We start from the raw sequence: 22,907 nt of genomic DNA on the forward strand, positions 1-22,907 counted from the left end.
CTGTGTCTCCTCCTCTCTCTACCCCTCCCATGCTCATGCTCTTTCTTTCTCTGTCTCTCAATAATAAATAAACACTAATAAAATGAAATGAAATGAAATGAAATGAAATGAAATGAAATGAAATGAAATGAAATGAAATTGGACCACCAAAATTCAACCTAGCTTGGACACCCATGTTCCCTTTAAAATGCACCATTGCAATTCATTTCCTCCCCACTTTTACTTCATCTGAATGTGTTGTCACTAGATCCTTCTTCCAGAAACATAGAACAGATCATGCCCCTCCATTCTCAAAGAGCTTCCTTATCTACACTATTTAAATAGAATTTTTTCCAAATCCCTTAGTTCATAGTAAAGGCTCATTACTTTATAGTTCAGACTTACCTTTCTGGTTGTCTTTAACATTACACACACACACACACACACACACACACACACACACACACACATAAACACACAGACTCTTTCATCTTTGGGCACTTGCTCAAGTGACACTGTTTTTTTTTAACTATCTAAGGAAAGACCATGTTCTCTTCCTATCTTCTCCCCAAGCTTTCAGTATTCAAAATTCAGAATGAATATCACCCACACACCACATGCCAAAGTATTTACTATGTCTATGATAGAATCAGAGTTCTATAAGATTATGAGTTCCTGAAAGGCAAAAGCTCCATGTTAGTTTTTATATTTCTTATATTTAGCATAGAATTCAATGTATGTTAAATAATGTTTATGGAAACAATTTTAATGGAATTCAATTGACCACACTCCATGTAATGTTGTTCTTGCCTTCTTTTAGGAACATGGAATCCCTATCAACATGGGCTACGCGGTGGCACCACACCACTCAGGGGTCTACCCGGTTCATATTCAGTTATATGAAGCTTGGAAGAAGGTCTGGGGTATTCAGGTCACCAGCACTGAAGAATATCCACATTTGAAACCTGCACGGTACCGAAAGGGCTTCATTCACAATAACATCATGGTGAGCACATACTGCTATGTGTATTGAAGGCTCTTAATATCTGTATGTGGAATAAATACAACATATAACTGCAGACCTCTGTGACATGATAGCATAAGTTCCTAACATACCATGGTGGTGACAGGTCACCCATTAACACGTTGTTTGCATGTTATTGGCTTGCTGTGGGTGGTTTTAGCAAAGTCTAAACAAGCTCAAGATACTGAAAATGAGTTTCAAATGAATCATCCTTGCAGTTTCTCAATTGAAGTTTTGTCTGGGGACCCTATACTTCTGGGAGTTTCTCCTTGTCTGTTTGTTTGGATGGTCATATTGAGAGTTTTCCAAGCAAAATGTTGGTCCATGGATCAAGCATATATCTCTCAAGTCACTACACTATTAACAGAATCAAACAAATAACATCTGAAAGTTATCCACCCAGTTTGCTTTGGCTTTCAGACACTTAAGAGTATCTTAGGATATTATTTTATTCTTCTTTTTTCTTTTCCTTGCATGCTACTAAAGTGGAGGTGTATATATATTTTTTCCAGATATGTTGATTCAAAAAATAATAATATGATACAAGAATGCTGTATCAGTTGCTATAAATGAGAATAGAATCAAATGAATTTTAGATGGGAATTTATAAGTATTCATTGGAATGGAAAAGATGTGGTATTCCTCACTTTGAAATAAAATAGTCCATTTAATATGCCCATCCCCACTTCCGGGGCTTCAGGTTATATTCTCATTTTCAGTTGCCTAGATCATAGCAACAGCAAACTGTTCTCCCTACTTTAAATATTTACATTTTCTCAATCCATTATTCAGATTGCTGTTAGAACTATCTACCTATCTATCCATCCATCTATCTATTATTTATCTAATCACTATCTAAAAACATACAAACAAAAAAAAAGCACTAGAACACATGCCTAACCACAACTAGTACTAGAAGACCTAGATCCTAGATTTTAAAAGTCTCAGATTTAAAAATGGAGCTACTAATAATGAAAACAGTGGTATTGACATTCATAAAAATCCAGGAAGTATAGAAAGAATTGCTCTTATATAATTTTGAATCAGACTGAAAGTATCATTTTCCCTTTATTAAGTTCCATGTTGACATATCATAAAATAAAAACATTCATTTTAACCAATATTACATGCGTTCATTTAGCTTGAATTTAATGCAAACTATTATAAGCAAAGAATATATGAAATTATAGTTACTCTGTTCAATTGGATGCATTTTCCTTTAGATTATAAGCAGTTTATTATTCAAAACAAACTTTTGCAATAAAATTACTTATTTGCTTTCTGTGTTGAACATTCAAATTTATAACAGAATTAACCACAGAATATGCCAGAAGCAGTCATTAAATGATTTGACTACTACTGTGATTAAAATTTAAAATCAGAGTGTAGTAAAAACAAAACATATGAAAGTGGAAGAAGTGATGGAAATGGATTGTTTTTGAATCTTAGAACCAGTGCTCGCTTCGGCAGCACATATACTAAAATTGAATCTTAGAACCTGAGTACCATGTAAGATTGTATTTCAGAAGCAAGGAGAGTAATGATCTAATACCATGAAAAATGTAAATGTGGAAAATCTCTATATTTAAATTAATTAATCCTAAGAAGGCTTTGATTTTTTGTCAGTCCTTTCACATAACTCAGCTGGTAGGTGAGATTTCTAGAACTTCCTGAAAATGTTTTAGCCTATCTGTCCCATAGCATTGATCTGGCAACTCCCTTAATATTTAGATAATTACACCAATACCAGCTCTTGATTACAGTAAGATTTTCGCTTTAGCAACCAAGGAACTCCGATAGAAAATGATAGTTTGCAGACTCTGAGGTCATGAGACAGTGGTGGAGCTCTTAAGTCATGTCAGTGTGCTCTTCTTTCCCCCCTTTTCCTCAGGTCCTCCCTCGACAGACCTGTGGGTTGTTCACCCACACTATTTTCTACAAAGAATATCCAGGAGGACCCCAAGAATTGGATAAAAGTATCAGAGGAGGTGAACTTTTCCTCACAATCCTTCTAAACCCGGTATGTATTCTATTTATGTTTTTTATAATAACATGTGATTTTCAAATATGTGTTTCTTTTTGTTTCTGTTGCCAACCCTTTCACAAGAAAAGGTGGTAAATACTAGCCCTACTAGAAAGAAATTAGACTACCTCTCCAAATTATTCGAACTTGATTTTTAATTTTTATGATCTTCAATCAGGAATAACACAGAATTGTTAAGAAGCATGTGTTGAATTTAAGAACTCAATGTAATATAACATCTGAATGTTGACTTCTATGCTTGAATTGTAGTGAAGACAAATAAAATGCAGTTTTCTTGCCCAAAATTAATATTCACAGTATCATCAGTGAATGTATATTTTGTCCATAAATTGAGTTTGCTTATTGCTCTAAATATCAGTAGATGCAATTCAGTCTCTAAAAATGATCACAATGTAAAATTGCATTGAACATATGTAGCTAGGAGCACCTGGGTGGCACAGTAGGTTGAGTGTCTGACTCTTGATTTTGGCTTGGATCATGATCCCAGGGTTGTGGAATCGAGCCCCTAGTCGGGCTCTGCGCTGAGCTTAGAGCTTGCTTGAGATCCTTTCTCCCCCTCTGCCCCTCCCTGCTTGTGCTCTCTCTCTCTCTTTCTCTAAAATGAGAAAATAAATAAATAAAAATTAAAAAATTAAAAATTAAAAATAAATATGTAGCTATGTATTATCTTTGCATACCAGGGTCATCTGAGGCCTGTTTTTAAAATCTCCACTAAGTTTATTTGGAATCAAAGGTAGAACGCTTGGCCCTTTTTTCTTTAATTGTGTCCTTTCATCTTTCAAAGTTTTACAGTTTTATTTCCTGGTTGTGTGTAAAAGTATATCAAGGTGGGAATATATTATAACTAGATAATGCTGAAATTATTTCAGCTTTTTTATTTTTCTCCCATAAATATTTCATTTCTGAGGTCTTACAAAAGCATCTCCTCTTTTACATCTCAGTACACACAAAAAGTATGAAGCAGTATGTCATATGCTATGCTTAATGTAAGACATTTTCATACTCAGAGAAAAAGATTCATGCATTAAACAAAACTACAGCTCAGTTGTCTGTGGTGGAGGCATGTTTAAAATGAATTATTTAAATAATTTTATAAGGTATTTTAAATTCCGGAAGAAATTAAATAAACCTACATGGTGTAAAAATGAAAACCTGTAAATTGGATTGAAGGAGTAGGGAAGTGGGGGTTAAAATGCCTTATACAAAATAATCAATCAAAAATAATAAAAAGAAAACTTTTTCCATCAAATGGCATAGTTATTGAAAACAAAACAAAATTTTAAAAAGGTCTGTTGTGTTTGGGTGATATTAAACGGGTGAATAGCTTGGATGCTCTATGATCTTTCACAAGAAACGATTTCTCAGAACTTGCTTGTTCTTCTGCAAAACAAGTTCGTTGAACTGGACAATCTTCAATGTGCCTCAGAGGTATTGCTAATGGACATAAGTCTGAGATACCTCAACGTTTTGTGTGTAATTCAAACTCATTGAGACTTAAAAAAATATCAAGATATTCTATAAGTATTATTTTTGGAATTGAAGTATGCACATGGATGTTAATGAAAGCAGATGTGGGAAACCTTTCTGTTTACTCCTTTCTTCACTAATTGAGAATTTGATCTCCACAAAGGCAAGGGTCACTTCTTCCTACCTTTTTCATATCAGGGCTACACTCTTGACTTGCACTAACCATTTCTTAAGGGGAAGCGGATAAGTATCAGAGCACTGATGATTGCCTCCCCTAAAACTCTTGCCCACAGGTCTGATGGCTACTACTGTAAATTACCTGAATGCCTGTCTACTTTCCATTAAAAAGATGGATATAAAACTTTTTTAAAAAATTTTGAATTCAGTATTGTACCCTTCATAAAGCATCATTCAGAGAGTTATAGTTGGCCTTTTAAATAAAATAGAGGACTATTTGGCATCTAGTATTTCTACCTTTAGCACTTGTGAACTCACAAAACAACACTAACTATAGCAAACCTTCTTTTACAAGATTGTCACTGTCACACAGATTGATTTTAATTGCAGGTGGAATGGAACAGTAGAGGAGGGAAGTTTCAGGAGGCTTTTTGCATCCATTCACAGCTGTGCTTACTTGATCATTGTGAATTAATGGTGAACTCAAAACAGGATACATGAGTAAAGGAGAGAGCAATGGTCAAAGTGTGAATAATATAGGACATCATAAAGTATGGTAATATGAAGCCTGTATCTGGCAAATGGCAGCCCACAAAGATGTGAGATTAAAGAACAATGTTGCTCACAACATGGATAGTGTACACCCATAAACAATCTAAGTTGATGCTACTCAGCAATCTAGGGAGCCAGGTGGCAGGCAGCATCTGATGGAACCCGTCAAAATGGGCCTTAGTTCCAGACCTGTGTAGGCAGAAGTTACAAGACGTATTAGTCAGTGTTCTCCAGAGAAACAGAACCGGTAGGGTGAGTGATGGTAGGGTGACAGAGATTTATTATAAAGAATTTTCTCATGTGATTATGTAGTTTGATAAGTCTCAATATCTGCAATTGGCAAGCTGGAGACCTAGAAGAACCAATGATGTCGTTCTAGTACAAGTCCTAAGGATTAACCTTAGGCCTGAGAATCAGGAGAGCTGATGGTGTAGTTCCAGTCCAAAGGTTGGCAATATCAAGATCCAGAAAGAACCAATGTTTCAATCCAAATCTGAAGGCAAAAAAACAAACAAACAAATAAGCAATGTTCTAGCTCAAAACCATCAGTAAGGAGTTCTCTTGTACTCACAGGATGATGAGCCTTTTTGTTCTATTCAGGTCTTCAACTGATTGGATGAGGTCCATCCACATTAGAGAGAACTGTCTGCTTTACTCAGTTGACCAATTCAGTTGTTAATTTCATTCAAAACATCCTCACAGACACACTCAAAATAATATTTGAGCAAATGTCTGTGTACTCTATGGCCCAGTCAAGCTGACACATAAATTAATCACACCAAATGAAAGACTTAATGTGGGAAGCAGTCTGAAAGTGAATGAAATAAAATGAGCAACACAGAAAGAGAGGAGGAAGTGATGAATGAAGAAGCTTGGAATGTAAGCTTAGAAGTTTCTTTTGCATGTGTCCTATTACAAATAGAGAAGCATCTCAGGTGATGGGCTATGATCAGTATTCACACTGATATGGAGAAAAGAAATATTCAGACTGTTTAATTACAATTCCAGGTTAGATGGTTCAGCAAGTCTGGCAAGGAATGGGCTTACAGGAATAGAGTGAGGAAAAAAGAAAACAAAAAGAGAAAATATCATACTGACACCCAGCCTTCCCCTTTGATCTATTATTTTTCTCCAGCCATCACTTAATTCTTTGTCAGAGTAACATTATCTCTTTACTCTTTCACCAAAACCATGCTGAAGAAAAAAATCTGTAAGTTCATTGATGTGAAGATATGCAGTTGATAGGAATTTAATATGCTAACTCTAAGAATATTTATATTCTAACAGAACCAGTTCCCAAGAGATGCATTATTTTAGGTATCAAAGTCCCTTGTGAAAATATGTTTTTAGTAGGAGGCATTCAAAACCCATGAAATCACCCAGAAATCATCGCTTCCTCTACTTACTGTTCCAATTGACTCGTAATATGGAGAAGTGATTTTGCAAGAACTTATAAGTAGGATAAGTGATCACTAGTATTAGTATAAACTCTAAAGATTAAAGGCCAATCTAGCTTTAATTTATTTTTTAATTGATGATCTATACTTTCACATAATAAGAATGCTATACTTAGCAAATATTATATCTCTCTTGTATGGTAATTCTCTCAATGAATTTGTAAATGATCTATGGATTTTTGTTTGTCCTATTGGGTTTTTTGTATGTTGATGAATGGATGGATAGAGATATAGACAGAATGACACAAAGATAGGAGTGAGAGTAAATACTCCAGATAATAATATCAACATCCAGTTTTTCTTAGCACATTGGAATGGTAGACCAAATCTAGCAAGACAAAATTTAACAGGAAATAATGAAAACCCCAAAAATTATTTTCAAAGAAAATAGTGGCATAATTACAGCATTGTATAAGAATAAATATTATATAAGACTAGATTAAATCTGCCAGAAAATCTTATAGCCTGCATCATGACATATTAAGTTCCTTGTCATTGAAATTGCCCTAACAGAAATGTTGTAGGAATATGGAATCTATTACTTTTAATATCTCATTTGATGCTAAAAATCTGTGGTTCTATTCTTACTCAGCTAGACACTAGGTATATCTCTTTCATTGTAAAACATTAAAAAATATAAAGTGGGTTTAATTTTAAATATTACAAACCAGCATTATAAACTTGGTTATACTCTATGATTGTAAGGTCAAAGGAAAAGAAGAAAGAGTAACTTATCAACATGCATACACATAAAAGAATGAGATAAAATGGGAAGAAATTCAGTAGTAGATGTATTAATGGAAATGTATTGACAAAAAAATTTCCATCATCAGTATACTGAAAGAAATATTACTGACAGATTTAGCAGAATTATTCTGAATAGATTGGTAGTTTCTGGATTCATTTGTATGTAAACGTACTATGAGGCTAATAAAAGCTGGAAAAAGTATATGAGGGAATGTCCTGGAATCTCCCTCTCTAGAGTACTTTAAAATAGAATCAACAACTATATAGTTCTTTCTTATTGCCTTGGGAGTTCATCTGCCTAAAGGAAGGGGACTGGATTAAATAACCTTGAAAAGTTCCACGTATTTTTTTTCTGGTTTATAACTTCTACAACTCTGCTCTGCAGTCAAAAAGGCACAAACCTTTCTGCAGAAACAGACCCATAAATACAGAGGACAAATTGGTGTTGGAGGGGGTAGGGAAGATAGGGGGTGGACAAAGGGGGTGAAGGGCAGTGGGAAGGGGAGTGGGAAGGCAGTGTGAGGGAAGGGGAGGGCACAGACTTCCAGTTATGGAATTAATAAGTCATGGAGATGAAAGGCACAGCATAGGGGATATAGTCAATGGTATGGTAATAGCGTAGTATGGTGACAGATTGTAGCTATGCTTGTGGTGAGCACAGTATAGCCTAGAGACTTGTTGGGGCAACTGGGTGGCTCAGTTGGTTGACAGTCTGACTCTTGATATTGACTCGTATCATGATCCCAGGGTCGTGGGATCAAGCCCTGTGTCAGGCTCTGCACTAAGCATGGAGCATGCTTAAGATTCTCTCTCTCTCCCTCCCTTTGCCCTTTTCCCCTGCTCATGCTCTCTCTCTCAAATAAAAATAAAATAAGGTAAAACATAAAATAAATAAAATAAAATAAAATAAAATAAAATAAAATAAAATAAAATAAAATAAAATAAAATAAAAATGCATATAGACTTATGCAATCACTATGTATACACCTGAAACTAATGTAACATTGTTTCTTAAATATATTTAATTCAAAAAAAAACTGGTATATTACAAAGGGATGAGGCAGCACAAACTACATCAAGATCAAGGCAGTTTTGTTCTTTGTCCAACTTAGAAATTTACATTATTTTGTATCGTCCCCTCTAGAATAGATCTGTATCATTTCTGTACTCAAAAGTCTCTGATGTTTTTTTTTTCTTTATGCATTTTCAACAGTTTTATAAATTGTGACTCTAGCTGGCATCCTGCTTCTATACATGTTTTAAAATAATGTGATTATTTTCTGGGGCACCTGGCTGACTCAGTTAGAAGAAGCATGCAACTCTTGATCTTATGGTCATGAGTTTGAGCCCCATGTTGTATGTAGAGATTACTAAAAAAAAATAAACTTAAAAAAATAAAAATAGGGGCAACTGGGTAGATTAAGCATCTGATTCTTGATTTCGGCTCAAGTCATGATCTCACAGTTCATGAGATCAAGCCCTGCATCATGAGATCGAGCCCTGCATCTGGCTCCATGCTGGGCATGGAGTCTGCTTGGGATTCTCTCTGCCCCTCACCTGCTCCTGCTCTTGCTCTCTCTCTCTCTCTGTCTCTCTCACTCTCGCTCTCACTCTCTCTCTCTCAAAATAAAAAAAATAAATATTGTAAACATAAAAATAAATAAAACAAAATAAAATATGTCACTATTTTCTAATCTACCATAAAACAGAAAATACAAATTGGAATATATTTTTACATCTTGACTCACATATGAACTCCTGTTACTATTGTGTAACAGTACTGTTGTGTGAAACTTTTGATTCAGGAAACAGCAAAGAACAGGGTTTCTTCATATCCTTGAATACCAATTTGTTTTGCCCAAATGAATCTAACAATTGAAAATTAAATGATATGAGGGCCATTTGAATGGCATTTCAAAAGAATAGCTAGGTATCTGTTCACTTAACATTCAGATAACTTCCTCTTATTTTTCTTAGATTCTATCATGACCTCATCACATATTGATATTTTCCTGCACTGCTCCACACTTGTCAAATACTAACATGTATTTCCCTGGTGCCGAATCCTTCCTGTATTTTCAATATAATCTTTGTTCAGACAGGAAGAAATATAATTTAATCATGTATGAGGTGAAACAGCTTATACCAGGTAACCCACCATCATTCAAGCTGAGACACTAACCTATAAAATATGCAGCAGCTGACAATAATAAAGGAAGTCTGGAGTCTTATCAGATGGTGTCACCAGTAACTATAAAAGCTTGAAATGAGTGTGTTCTACTGGATTTAATTTTTTAACTCATTTTAATTTTATGTTACGCAAAGAACAATATGAAAATAGAATTTTCTAAGTTTCTTAACAGATACGCTTAAAGATGTTTAAATTCTAGAATGTCTTAAAATGGCAGCACTGGAGCCAGAAAATCTATGTTTTCCAAAGTTCAAAGCAGAGTCTAGACTTGCTAACCCTTGCCTGTATTTTGGTCAATTGCAAATTCAGGTGAACAAAAAATATGTGCCTGAAAGAGCGGTGTACTTGAAATTGACAGTAGAGTATAATGGAACTGCAATGATATACTTCTCCATGTGCTGTCTGCTGAACTTTCATACACCTGGGCTGCTTAATGAGCTTTCCTTCTTCGTGTATATCAATCTCCAAGTTCCTGGAATCTAATAGCAGGTGCAGTGCATTTTGGATTAGTGCTGGCTCTTAAGACAAAGTAGAGAAAAGACAGATGTAAGGCATAGAACAACATCAACATGAATAGCCTGAACCAAACTTTAAGTTCCTTAGTGCTGAAATAATATAGAATCAGATATGTAAGATAACAAACAGAAGCATATTTTATGTGCAGCACAATATAAAATGCAGGAAACATCCTAAGTCTATTTTAGAGCAGATTATAAAGAATTACCGATTACTGTTATCAAGGCATTCGAGTATTCTTTTACGATCTAGATTTTGATTTCCTATAAATACCGTGCTTTACAGAGAATTGTAACAACCAGATAATATTTCATGTAGAACAAGCAATTATATTTTCCATCAAAATATATTTCTCTCCAAAATAATATGTTAATATTTCTGTCTCGGGGTCACAGGAGATTTTTTACATGTGTTTCAGCACTGTGTATTTTAAAAATAAATAAATAAATTGACTTATAACTGCTCTACTATAGTGAAATCTGCTGTTTATCTGGGCAGGATTTTGAAGCAATTAGTGTTACTGGGAACTGTGGGGCATAGAGCCTGGAAGAAGAGCCACCAACTGTGAGAAGAATGGACCCCTGTAGAGAATATAGATTGTGGAAAATTCTATTTCCACTCACAGAAAGATCTACAGTCACCTCTTTTTTTCCTTTATCTGTTTTTTTTTTTCTTAAAGATTTGCAGGACTAACCTTTACAAAAGGACATAAATCAGCACTTCTGAAGTGATTCACACTCACAGCAGGGACTTTGTAAAATCTGGAGTCAGCTAAGATCTGTGGCCTCACTATGTATGATATTATTCTTTCTGTTCACACTGAAATTCAGGATCAGAGTTAGTACAGGGATCTAGAGAATGTGAAGAAATATTGCTCTTTCCTACTTTGGGAGGTAGTGCAGCTTTTGTTTAATTTTCCATAGTAGGATTTACATGGAAATTGGTTGTTCAGAATGTAAAACTTGCCAGAATATTTTTGTCGCCTAAACCTGAACTCCCTTAGTTTCACCAAATAAGAGGAAGATTGCTATTATTGTGTAGACATGTTTCTTTCTAATGCAATGGTTGCTACAGATCCTGATGGAACATAATTTACATTCCTATATATTTCTAGACCATGAACAAATCCATAAAATTGCATTGTTTTTTTCAATTTTGTTCCCCTAGAAAAATAAATGGAAACAACAATATTTTATTGGGGAAGTCTATTTCATCTAGCATAACTGGATAATTTAGTTTCCCCAAAGCATTTTATGAAAGGAGGTAGAATAGCTCTTTAACATAAATAAATTTTCAACAGCAAAAAATACAACCTCCTGTTTATGTGGATGTTAGTCAATAGATAAACCCTTTTTTCCCTCTATGTTGAAGCTTGTAATATATAAGCGTTAGGAGCATAATGCTCTTGACATTCAGGGATAGTGTGGGAGCAAAATCAGTGAATTCGTGGTAATAAGAAAAAAATAAAACCTCTCTGCATCACTGTTTATATGGCTTAGTGGGTTGGTGGGATAGTAGGAAAGTAAGTGGGTTTTGTGAGACTCTACAAAGTTAAAATTGAAAATTTTATCATCTTGATTTTATCATCTTTTCCACAAATTATGTAACACCTAAGTATTTCATATATCTTATTTCTTTTTCTTCATAGTTTTTTTTTCTAATTTTGAAGTACAGTGAAGTAGAAAGACCATTTGTATCACTTTATTTCACTTTGTTTATTCCTATTTCATTCCCCTGGCTACTCTGAGGAGTCAGATAATGTGAAAATAAAAATATGAGCTATTTTCTAAAACATGTTGATATTTTCATGTTTTTTTTATTTCTGGAGACCCAAATTATTTAGTCTTATTTTTCCTTAATTAATGGCTATATGCTGATCTAATAAGGAGTATTTAGGTAAATACTTAACTTGCTGGTATCCATTGAGGTATTGAAAGGAAAAAGTCATATTTAAAAAAAAATTAATGTTTATTCTTGAGAGAGAGACAGACAGAGCACAAGCAGGGAAAGGACAGAGAGAGAGAGAGGGAGACACAGAATCAGAAGCAGGCTCCAGGCTCCAAGCTGTCAGCACAGAGCCCACGCAGGGCTCGAGTTCATGAACCCTGAGATCATGACCTGAGCCGAAGTCGGGTGCCTAACCTACTGAACCACCCAGGTGTCCCAAAAGGAAAAAGTCTTACAATTTCTATCCCTACAGTCTTATCAGCAGGCCAAAAATTTCTATCACTGAAGTTAGGTTGAGTTGACATTTATTTGTTAAATTTTTATTTGGGGTTTACCTAATCTTAAATGTAAAAATTATTGTTAAAAATAATTGGAAATCTCGGGCTTCATTTATAACGAATTGTTACAGTGTCATCTATTGCTGGGAGGGCAAACCCCCCCTGCTCTTTGTGTCTCAATCTTTTTATTTCTTTGTTGATCTATTTTATTTTATTTTATTTTATTTTATTTTATTTTATTTTATTTTATATGAAATTTATTGTCAAATTGGTTTCCATACAATACCCAGTGCTCATCCCAACAGGTGCCCTCCTCAATGATTAAATTTTTTTAAGGAGATCATCCTGACGAGTTCGGTATAAAATAGTTCTAACGTGAATATTCATGCATGTGCATAACTCAGTCAAGGAAGGCATAGGAATGCTGTTCAGAGGAGTTGATATTTGAGTGAGCTGAGCAATAGTAGGGATTCATCACACAAATGAGGTAACATGATGGGGTTGTGGAGTGACAGTTTGCAGTGGCAGTTTTCCAGTCAGAGAGAAGAGCTAAAGTTAGCGAGGTAAAGCCATCATTGCAAGTTTGGGATCTGTAAATGTCTGGGGTTTGCAGGAGCACAAGATAAAGGTAACATAAGATCTTACTCTTGTGAGATCACAAAAGTTTTGTATGACATGTGGACAGTTTGAATATTATTATTCTGTTGTAGGAAGGGAAGGGATTTAAGCAAGGGGGTGGCAGAATCAAATATAAATTTTTATCTGTAATTCTAGCTGACATTACAGGATCTGTCCTATATAGAGGACAATAGTATATACCCCTTCTTATGCTGGCAGTGCTTTTCTATCCCTAGTATTCCCACCTGCACCTCACTTTTTATCCCTCAGATTTCACCTCTACTTTCTCTTCCTCACCTGGGCCGCTCATGGGTTTAGGAAAGGATGCACTGCTATATATACACATGGAGCCACATGCACAACACTGCTTACAGTGATATCTTTACACTTAGTGAATATTATCTTCCTCACCCCTGCTATATGCACCCTCAGGCATGAAGTGTTGGCTCAATAGGTATTTGTTGAATAAATGCGTAAATGGAATTGATAGCATCCCAACTGTCTGTGTCTACTCACATGCTATTTCACACAAGTTGTTAGAGCTGTGTGAGAAGAAAAGGAAAAGAAAGGGAGAATGAAGCAGTAAGGAAAGCAGAGAGAGGGCAGAGGTGAAGAGAAAAGGAGAGTGGAATATGGAAAGAAAAGGAAGAAAGGGAAGGGAAGGGAAAATGAGGGAAGGAGTCAAGGGTGGAAAGAAGAAATAAATGGAAAGCCATCCCTTTCTCTTTCATCAAATCAGATGGGCCACAGGAATGGAACGTATCAAAGTGACCGAAACTCAAACAATCTTGTTTTATTTTATTTATTTTTATTAATTATAAGAAAAAAGCCATATAATATTCCTTAATGCTTCAGAATTTCTCCATTTGTAAAACGGGGGGAATAATGTTAGTCCCCTTACTATTTGTTTTACACAGATAGTATGAAATGTGGTAAACAGTAAGTGCTTTGATTTTTCAGAGAAAAAGTAAATAATTTGGATAGAATTCTTATTTGAAAAAGTAGAAGCATATATCATTTTTATTATCAAATGATACTTGAGATGTGTTAGCAGCCCATAAACTCTGAGTTTATTTACAGTTTGAATTTTGCTTGATTGTTTCTCCCTGCTGGAACACATAAATCATGGGATAAAGACACTCTCTTTTACAAAGGCTTTCAGTTCATTATGTGTTTTGCTTCTGAAAATGTCCTTGGTTGTGTTATTTTATTGTGCTTTCTGAGCTATTTTTAAATGATAAAATTTCTATCATTATTCTTTATTCCAGTGAAACAAATTGAGTCATCAAATGCAGCCAGTCAAGACTTGTTTGGCCAGTCAAGACTGCTTTGTAAATTTGGTTTTGGTGTCTACAGAAGTACCTCAGATGTTTTTGTCAAAAGGTTTTGTTTTTGTGGTCAGTGTTGCTGATCTTAAGGTCTTTTATTATTATTCTTAACAATAGAGAGGTTTGCTGGGAACACTAGGTCCAGACTTTGTTAATACTATATAGTGAACACTGACCATTGTGGAAGTTTTGCTCAAATGAGTAATAAATAGATTTATAGCAATCTCTGTGTTTAGCACATAAAAATTAATTATATGAAAAATGGAAGACCTTCCCAATTTTTACATAATTATAGCTAATTTAGATGAATGTGTTGAACTCAGTAGAAATAAGAAAACCCAATCCCACAAACTAGAAAACTCTAGGCTGGATTTCATTACTTATCACAAAGGGAAAGGATGCTCTTCATGTCTACAATCATTGATCCTATAGATCTGTCTCCATTGAACTTCACACCTAACAGAACAGTCAGCATTCAATTACCTCCGTGGAAACATTAACTAAAACCAGAGAAGGAGCCAAGAAATTTAGAAGTAAAGAAAAGGTCATGTTCTTGTAAACGGCAAGTTCACAACTGCCAACATCCTTTAGAACTATATGAAAATTACCAGCTTAAACAATGTAAAAGATTCCAAGCATGAAGTGTTTTCCTGATTTGTAATTGTCACTTTTAACACAATTTAAGGTATCCAATAATGACATTCAGAGTATAAAGTGTAAGTAGTGGAATTTTGCTCCTTCTTGAAGTTGTTATTATATCCACTTAAATTCTCTTTCACACACAGGTACACATTCAAATCAAATGTGAATAAAAGATGTGACTTGAAAATTGCCATCCTCCCGAAATTTCTTTTCAGAAGTCCATTCTGTAGTTCACTTAAACAACTTGCTCAAGCAATCAAATCTATATAGCAGAGCTTTCTACATGGGCTGAGATGTTACGCTCATAAACACAGAGTTTAGGAATTATGAGCTATTTAGAGAAATAAAAAAGAAACTTAAACACATCACATTGCCCCAAACTGGAAGCAGCTTTTATCCTATCTTTTGCCAAATGCATCTTTAAAAGGTATGTGCTATAGCATATAATGACTCTTGAATCTTTAGTGATTTAGATTTTGAAGAAGCAGCCCATCTGTGAACAAGTGCAGCCGTAGTGACTTACAAGGCAAGGAGTCATTGGCTGAATTATTATGGTTTCGGAAATGACTTTCTAGTGAGCAGGCTAACTCCCAGTAACATCAGAACACATTCCTCTTACAAGATGTGCCCATAGTAGGTCCTGTTCCTGTTGAATGAATAAATCCATCAGTAAGTACTGTCAACTCTGCTTCCAAAGTATATCCCAACCAGTCATTTTTTCCTTTCCATTTCCATGGTGAGATTACAAGACATGGGATCCATTCTCTTTCTGCTACTATCTGGCCACACAGAATCCATTATTCCTAGAGCAGTCAGAATATTGTTAAATGCAAACCATGTCACAGCCATTCTTAAAGCCCTCCAATGGCATCTCATTTAATCTTAGAATAAAATTCAAACTCTGGGCCATGACCTGGTCATCTCCTCTGCACTGATCACATTCTATTCTGACCTTCACCTACTACATTCCAACCACACCAGCCTTATTTCTGGAAAGTCTAAATATGCCAAGACTGTTTGTCCCTCAGAACTTTTATGTTTCTGGCACTTTGCTTTGAATATGCTGCTTCCACAAATTTGTAAGCCTAATTTCTTCTGCCTTTCATGTCTCACATCAAAAGTCGCCTCCTCAGAAGATGACTTGCCTGCCTTGTACCCAGTAACCGTCAATCACTTACCTGTCTTATTTTTTCATGGCATCTACTACTCTCTGCAGCTATCCTGTTGATTTATGTGTTCACCATGTGTCTCCTTCCCCCGACTCTATGTCCTGTCCTTACGCCACCCAGGATCCCCTCCACATTAGCTCCATGAGTCCAACAACATTTATGTTGGGGTGGAGGGTACAGGGATGATATGAGCAGCATAGAAAACACTAAACCATTTGATTGTTAACCACTGTATATTCCTGGATAGATGTTTGTGTGAGCTTTAGAAGTGATTTTAGCCAAAGATTTCAAATGTTAATGTGCAATTGAGAACAGTTCTGTATATTTGATCACTGCTTGTTTGTTTAAGCACACACAGATAACTTTGTAATTTTTATGGGGAACAACATATACCTAAAGTGTTTTATAATGTTTATGCAAATTTGACTTAAAGTAATATTTTATCTTATCTTGCCAAACTAGTTACATTAATGTCTGCCTGAAATTAGAAAAACATACCTAGCAATAATTTCCTAAGAAATACAAATCTAAATCTGAGATGTGAGGGTAAAATCTGTAGAATTCCTGTGATATCCAAGCCATCTTCAATACCCACTCAGGAATTGAAACCCATTATTTTTAATACGACAAAGCTCTTTCTTCTCTTCATAATAAATAGCTACTACTTCTTCAATGTTTACTATATTTAATATTCTAAATAATTTACATGTATTTTCTTTTAAAGTTTATTTATTTATTTTGAGAGAGAGAGAGAAAGAGAGAGAGAGAGAGAGAGAGAGAGAGAGAGAGAGAGAGATAGAGGAGAGACAGAGGATCCCAAGCAGGCTCTGTGCTATCAGCACAGAGCCAGATGCAGGGCTGGAACTCATGAACCATAAAATCATAACCTGAGTAGAAATCAGAAGAGTTGGAAGCTTAACTGACTGAGCCATTCAGGTGTCCCTGATTTACATGTATTAACTCATCTAATCTTCCCAACAACCATATGAAGTGGATGCTGTTATCATCTCGATTTTCTAAATAAGGAAACCATCTCTAAAAAGTTAACTAATCTAGTCTCATGCAGCTTGAGAGTTGAAGAACTGCAGGTTTAATTCAGGAAGTCGGGTTCCAAAACCCTCACTCTTTTCGCAGTACATTTTGCTGTCTCTCTTAGAGGACTGTCAAAATACTAATATAACTTGGGAAAAATCTATTTCTTGCAGGAAAAGTGATCTTAGCAGCAATAACTGTATTCCATCAACTTCCAGGGTTGAATACGTTTATGTAATTACAGAGATATATGTACCTTTCAGAGTCCCATGCTCACATCAAAGCTTCAGGCTCCTTGATTCATTCAATAAGCACCTATTGGGGGCGCCTGAATGGCTCAGTCAGTTGAGCATCCGACTTTGGTCATGGTCTTACAGTTCGTGAGTTGGAGCCCCACGTCAGACTCTGTGCTGACAGCTCAGAGCCTGGAGCTTCCTTTGGATTCTGTGTCTCCCTCTCTCTCCATCCCTCCCCTCTGTCTCTTCTCTCAAAAATAAATAAACATTAAACAGTTTTTAAAAATGAGCAGAAATAAGCACCTATTAAATATTGTTAGTGTGTGAGAGAAATAAGAAAACAAAGGTGTAGTCTACACAGGCTGGTGAAAGAAATAAACAAACAACAGAAAATTTAGATAAAGTTTGATGAGTACTATTTTGAAAAGGAATGGAAATATACAAAAAGGAGGTTGCCAGGACCTGAAAGAATCAGAAAAGTCCACAAGGACAATGTGACTTTCGAGCTGTACAAAGTATGTAGAATTTTAACTATCAATGAAGGAAAAGGTGTTCCATGTTGCCAGGAAGCTAATGCACTAATGAGCTTAAGGCATATATGGAAAGAACAAAAGAGAGCAGGGTAAGAGTGACAGAGAAAAGGAAGCTGGAATAAATGACCTTGGGGCTACACTGTACAGATTTTTATGGATCGTGTGTAGGGACATTCTAGTGGGTAAGTGATGTGATACTCGGGTTCATTTTTTTATTATTTTTTAAGTTTATTTATTTATTTTAGGGAGGGAGTGGGAGGAGCAGAGAGACAGGCAGAGAGAGAAAATCCCAAACAGGTCCTGTGCTCTCAGCTCAGAGCCCAATGCAGGGCTCGATCCCACAAACCATGAGATCATGACCTGAGCCAAGTTCAAGAATTGGGCATTTAACCGACTGAGCCACCCAGGTGCCCCATATTCAGGTTTAGAAAGAAAGTGAGTATTCTTTCATAATATTCAAGCTTTCCATTAAAATAGTGATCTTTCTTGAGAAAGGATACTTTTCTTTCATCATACTGTGAGTGGTTTGGTCCCTTTCTAGAACCTTCAAAAACTGTCCTCATCTCAATAATAAATAGATCTCACAAATGGGGTACTGGTAGAAGAGGCCAACAGTATGTGCTATCCTTTCTTCCAGGTTCTCTTTGCAAAATGAACAATCTCATGACCTCTGAAGATTAGACTTTTTAAAGTGATTTTAATACTGTGTAACAATGGAAACACTGCAATTTTGAATCCATAGTCTTTGTGGGTTTTTCCTATGTTTTTCCTTTTCTTTTTTCCCTTTTTCCTTTTTCTCTTTCTTTCCTTTCCTCTTTTTCTTTCTTTCCTTCCTTTCTTCCTCCTTTTCCTTCCCTTCCTCCCCCTTCTTCCTCCTACTTGCCCCCTTTTCCTCCTCCTTCCCCTTCCCTCCCCTCACCCCCTCTTCCTCCTTCTCTTGTTCTCTTTAATGAGCAACTCATCTCATTATTTCTAGAATCATTATATCACTAGACCACAAAAAGGATGTAGTAATATTATACTATCTACTGACTTTTAATGTCACCATAATGATAAAAATAATAGACTTCAGTTAACCACTAATAAAGTAGATTTTAAAACAAACATATTTAGAAAAAACACACAGGCTTTATATTACTACACTTACTGTCTCTAGTGAAGTGTTCTCTCTATTTAAAAAAAAAAAAGTAGTCAGTTTTTAAGACTTTGTTCTTATCCAAGAACAACTTTTTATCTTATAAGTCAGTCATGAAAAGGAGGATTATAATTCTTTGCATATTTTGACTGTTAACAAGAAGATGATTATAAAAGAAGAATGAATTTAATATATAGTATATTTATCTTAACTTCTAATTCACCTTATTAGCCTCATTGCATCCTACCTGGTGTCAGTGGGAAGAAAATAGTGAGCCATGAAGAAATAAAACCAAATTTAAGTACAATTGGTTGACTGACTCCATTATGGCATTGGTCAGTCTTTTGAGGTTCCCTCCTGGAGATCTGACAGCTTTGTGATTTTGTTTTCAGCAGGCTGGGCAGAAAGGCTACAGAGGAAAAGGCTATTTGTGATTGCTAAAGAACCCCTAAGAATAGGGTGAGGTTAGTGAGAAAATTTGCCTTTAGGGCTCCTCTTACCAGTTGTCTGGAGGACTTTGCTTTCAGTATTCATATCTAGAACCTTTGCTAAGCAATATATTATCCAATTTTTCTTCATTTTTAAAAATTCATTAGGATAGTGCCAGTTTAATATTTTAAGAGAAAATAAAAATCAGATCAACATCTGTGGTAAAAGAGGAATTATAGGAGCAGACATAAAAAATGTCCCTATCTCCACCTGCCACTATCTTGTGTCCAAGTAACCTATTCTCCGTTCTATGCCTGGCAATGCCAGGAGTGAAAAAGAAGCTAATGAAACATTAAAGGGAAACAAGCAGTTGCTCTTGCTTTTCAAAAGATAGTGATTAAAAGCATGGACTGGAAATTCAAGTACTCCCGATCTCAATATCCTGCTGCCTCAGCTTTAACAGAAGCAAATTGCAAAACTTGAATTTAGATTAGTGCCATGACTGTTGAAGTTTCAAGGAAATTTAGGAAAAAAGGTACTAATTCTGAAAGGATTATTGTTACCTTATTAAAAGTAAAAGTGTTCCCCATAGTTTACACACAGTCACTAACTTGTATTTAAAGTATTTAAAGACTATTAAAGTATGTTCATTATTTCTCTCCTTTGGGTGCTGAAAGAAAATTCCCTCGAATGCAGTGGTATCTAACATTTTTAGACATACACCACATCAATAAAAATGATTTTGAGCAAGTATCCACAAAATATTCATATTTATGTATAGATTAGCTTCATTCATACTATGCGATGCATTTCTAACCGCATACATTACATTGAAATACAAAATAAATACAAATGAAATTGTAATGTTTTCTTATGGAGATGAGTTTCTGAACCCTGCTGGGCTTCTTGCATTCTGGGGACCACTGCAGCAGTAAATTCAAAAGCTAATTAAAGACAGAAATGTGTTATAAATATGACAAAGAAATTTTACATGTTATTTTTTAGATTTTGTGTGTTCCCCTAAACTCTCTTTAGTATCAGGACCAAATACTGCAATGCCTTGTAGGCCATGGAAAGACATTTTACTCTTTATATTTTTATAAGTGTGTTTTTATATTTTTGTAAGGATTTTATTTATATAGGTGTGATGTGAGCCATTGGAAGGTTTTGAATAGGGATCTGATATAATTAGATTATGTTTTGATAGAAATAATCTGGCTGCAGAATGGAGAAGAGTCTGAAGTCAGCCAGTGTAGAGCAATGATACCAATTAAGAGGATATTTTAAGGCAGAAATTAATGCTTGGACTAGACAGTACTAGTGGAGATAGTGAGACATAGCTGACTATGAGATACATTTTAAATTGATGGCGGATTTGATGTGATGTGGAAGAAAGAAGAGTCAGCGATGACCCAAAATGTTTTGCTTAAAGAACCAGATGGATGAAAGCATATTTACTAATATGGGGAATACTGGGAGAGGAGCCAATTTGAGGAAGAGGCTATGCAGAGTACATTTATTGATAAGTTGATTTTGAGATATACTTTAGGCATCCAAAATATTTGGCTACTTGAGTCTGCAGTTCAGAAGGTCAATAATAGTAAGATATATTAGCATCAAGATGTCATCTAAAGTTATAGGACTAAATAAACAAAATAGTAGGTTAAATGACATGCAAAATTTCTGTCTCATATTTAGGAATATTATCCTAGACACTGCTATTTCTTATTAGTAATTGCAAGGAAAATCTTCTCATTTTCTCTAGGACAAAGAACAAGCCACTACACACACACACACATGACCCCCTCCCTTGAATTACTGTCATAATATTGAAATATGATAATGTTTTAGGGCCTATTTTTTCTCTAATAGATATATTCATTTCCTGAAATGGCAATTCTGAGAAATTAAGGACATGGATGATTGAAACGAGCTTTCCATTTTTGCTCGCATACTACAGTTTATGCCTCATTGGATACCTTTAATTTTCCCCCTATTCCTTTACCATGCCTTTGAGTGGGTCTGAAAAGAACGTGCTTTGACATATTTAAGGCATCCTGAGACAGAATCTGTACCCATGATCATATCTCTTCAGTGTCCACAAGGTCTCATAGTATCTTTTTCCAGCTCATCTTTCTTGCTCCCTTGCCATTTTGGACGATAAAGAACCAGCTCATAAATGTTTAACAGACAAGATAAGCTAATAAATACAGCTCTAAATATCATCCTCTTACAATAGTCAAAGAATTATCTAGCTGGAATAATTCCTTATGCCAACCAAGAAGAGCTCTCCATAAAGCCAAACTGTTTAAGTCAAAATTAAAAATAAAATCTACATTTCAAATGAGATATTAGCAACTCTTCTGGCACTTTGATGATACATCTTGCTACTCATCTCAATAACCTTTTAATTTCATACTAATGCATAAAATTGTCTTTACTAACAATTAAGTATTTGCTCAAGGAAAGTGGTGATATTTTAAATTATAAATTCTTGAATGGGCATTGAATAAATCTAAATTAGAAATTTAGATTTCTGTTAAGTCTTAGTGGTTGAAAAATTTTAAGCCTTTAACACTGATGCCATGTCAGCCCTGATGTGATGATTTATCACAACTTCTCCATCCTCAATATACCCTTTTCATAATCATCACACTGATTAAAAGTAAACATTATTTTATATTATTATATTATTTATATTATCATATATAATATATATTATATTATATTATTATAAATATTATTTTTAAACATTATATTATGTTATATTTATATTTATATGTTGTTTCCTTTTCATTGAAGAATATCACTAAATAGGAGGGGGTAATTTTCTGATTAAGTGAATTTTGAAATAATAATAAATATATAAATATTCTTTAATTTTGGATCAAATCAGCATTCTCTTTTCATTAGGATATTGGTGGATGGAGAAAAAAAGGATATTGGTGGATGGCATGATATTGAGGTGATAAAAGTACTGGTTCGCTCTAAGCTTTATATTTTGTAACGTATTTTTCATAAAATTTTCCTTTATATATATTTAAACCTGATAATAATTTTTCATGTTAGTTAATGAAACAACTTTTTGAAATATACTATTTAAGCCTACTTTCTTTACTGTAGTTGTGAAAATAGAAAATAATGTTAAATCAAAATTGCTTCAGAATAGTAAAATTACAGACTTATAAGCATTAATTTGTTTTTCTAAGAAAAAATATTTGAAAGGTTACTCTTTGTGTATTCATGTGTGTGTGTGTGTATGTGTGTGTGTTAACGTGTTTCTGGATTTTGCTGCATTTTTCTGAGTCTAGTTATAGTAGGGAGAAAACTTTAACCTTGAATAACAAAAACTTATTGTCTAAATCCAAATATAATTCATAATTGAAATTGTACCAGTGTCCTGCAG

The 22,907-nt window shown here is 34.8% G+C and overlaps 1 protein-coding gene across 6 annotated transcripts in view; it reads left to right on the forward strand.

Annotated features, from left to right (window-relative positions):
- LOC102948923 (bifunctional heparan sulfate N-deacetylase/N-sulfotransferase 4) overlaps window positions 1-22,907 on the forward strand; it is a 375,766-nt gene that overhangs the window by 278,441 nt on the left and 74,418 nt on the right. For all 6 annotated transcript variants that reach the window (XM_042984004.1, XM_042984005.1, XM_042984009.1 and 3 more), the window contains 2 exons: window positions 800-985; window positions 2,895-3,023. In XM_042984004.1, coding sequence (XP_042839938.1) covers window positions 800-985; window positions 2,895-3,023 — 315 coding nt within the window. The remainder of the gene's footprint in view (window positions 1-799; window positions 986-2,894; window positions 3,024-22,907) is intronic.

The sequence above is a fragment of the Panthera tigris genome, chromosome B1, assembly GCF_018350195.1.
Source record: "Panthera tigris isolate Pti1 chromosome B1, P.tigris_Pti1_mat1.1, whole genome shotgun sequence".
Classification (NCBI taxonomy): domain Eukaryota; kingdom Metazoa; phylum Chordata; class Mammalia; order Carnivora; family Felidae; genus Panthera; species Panthera tigris.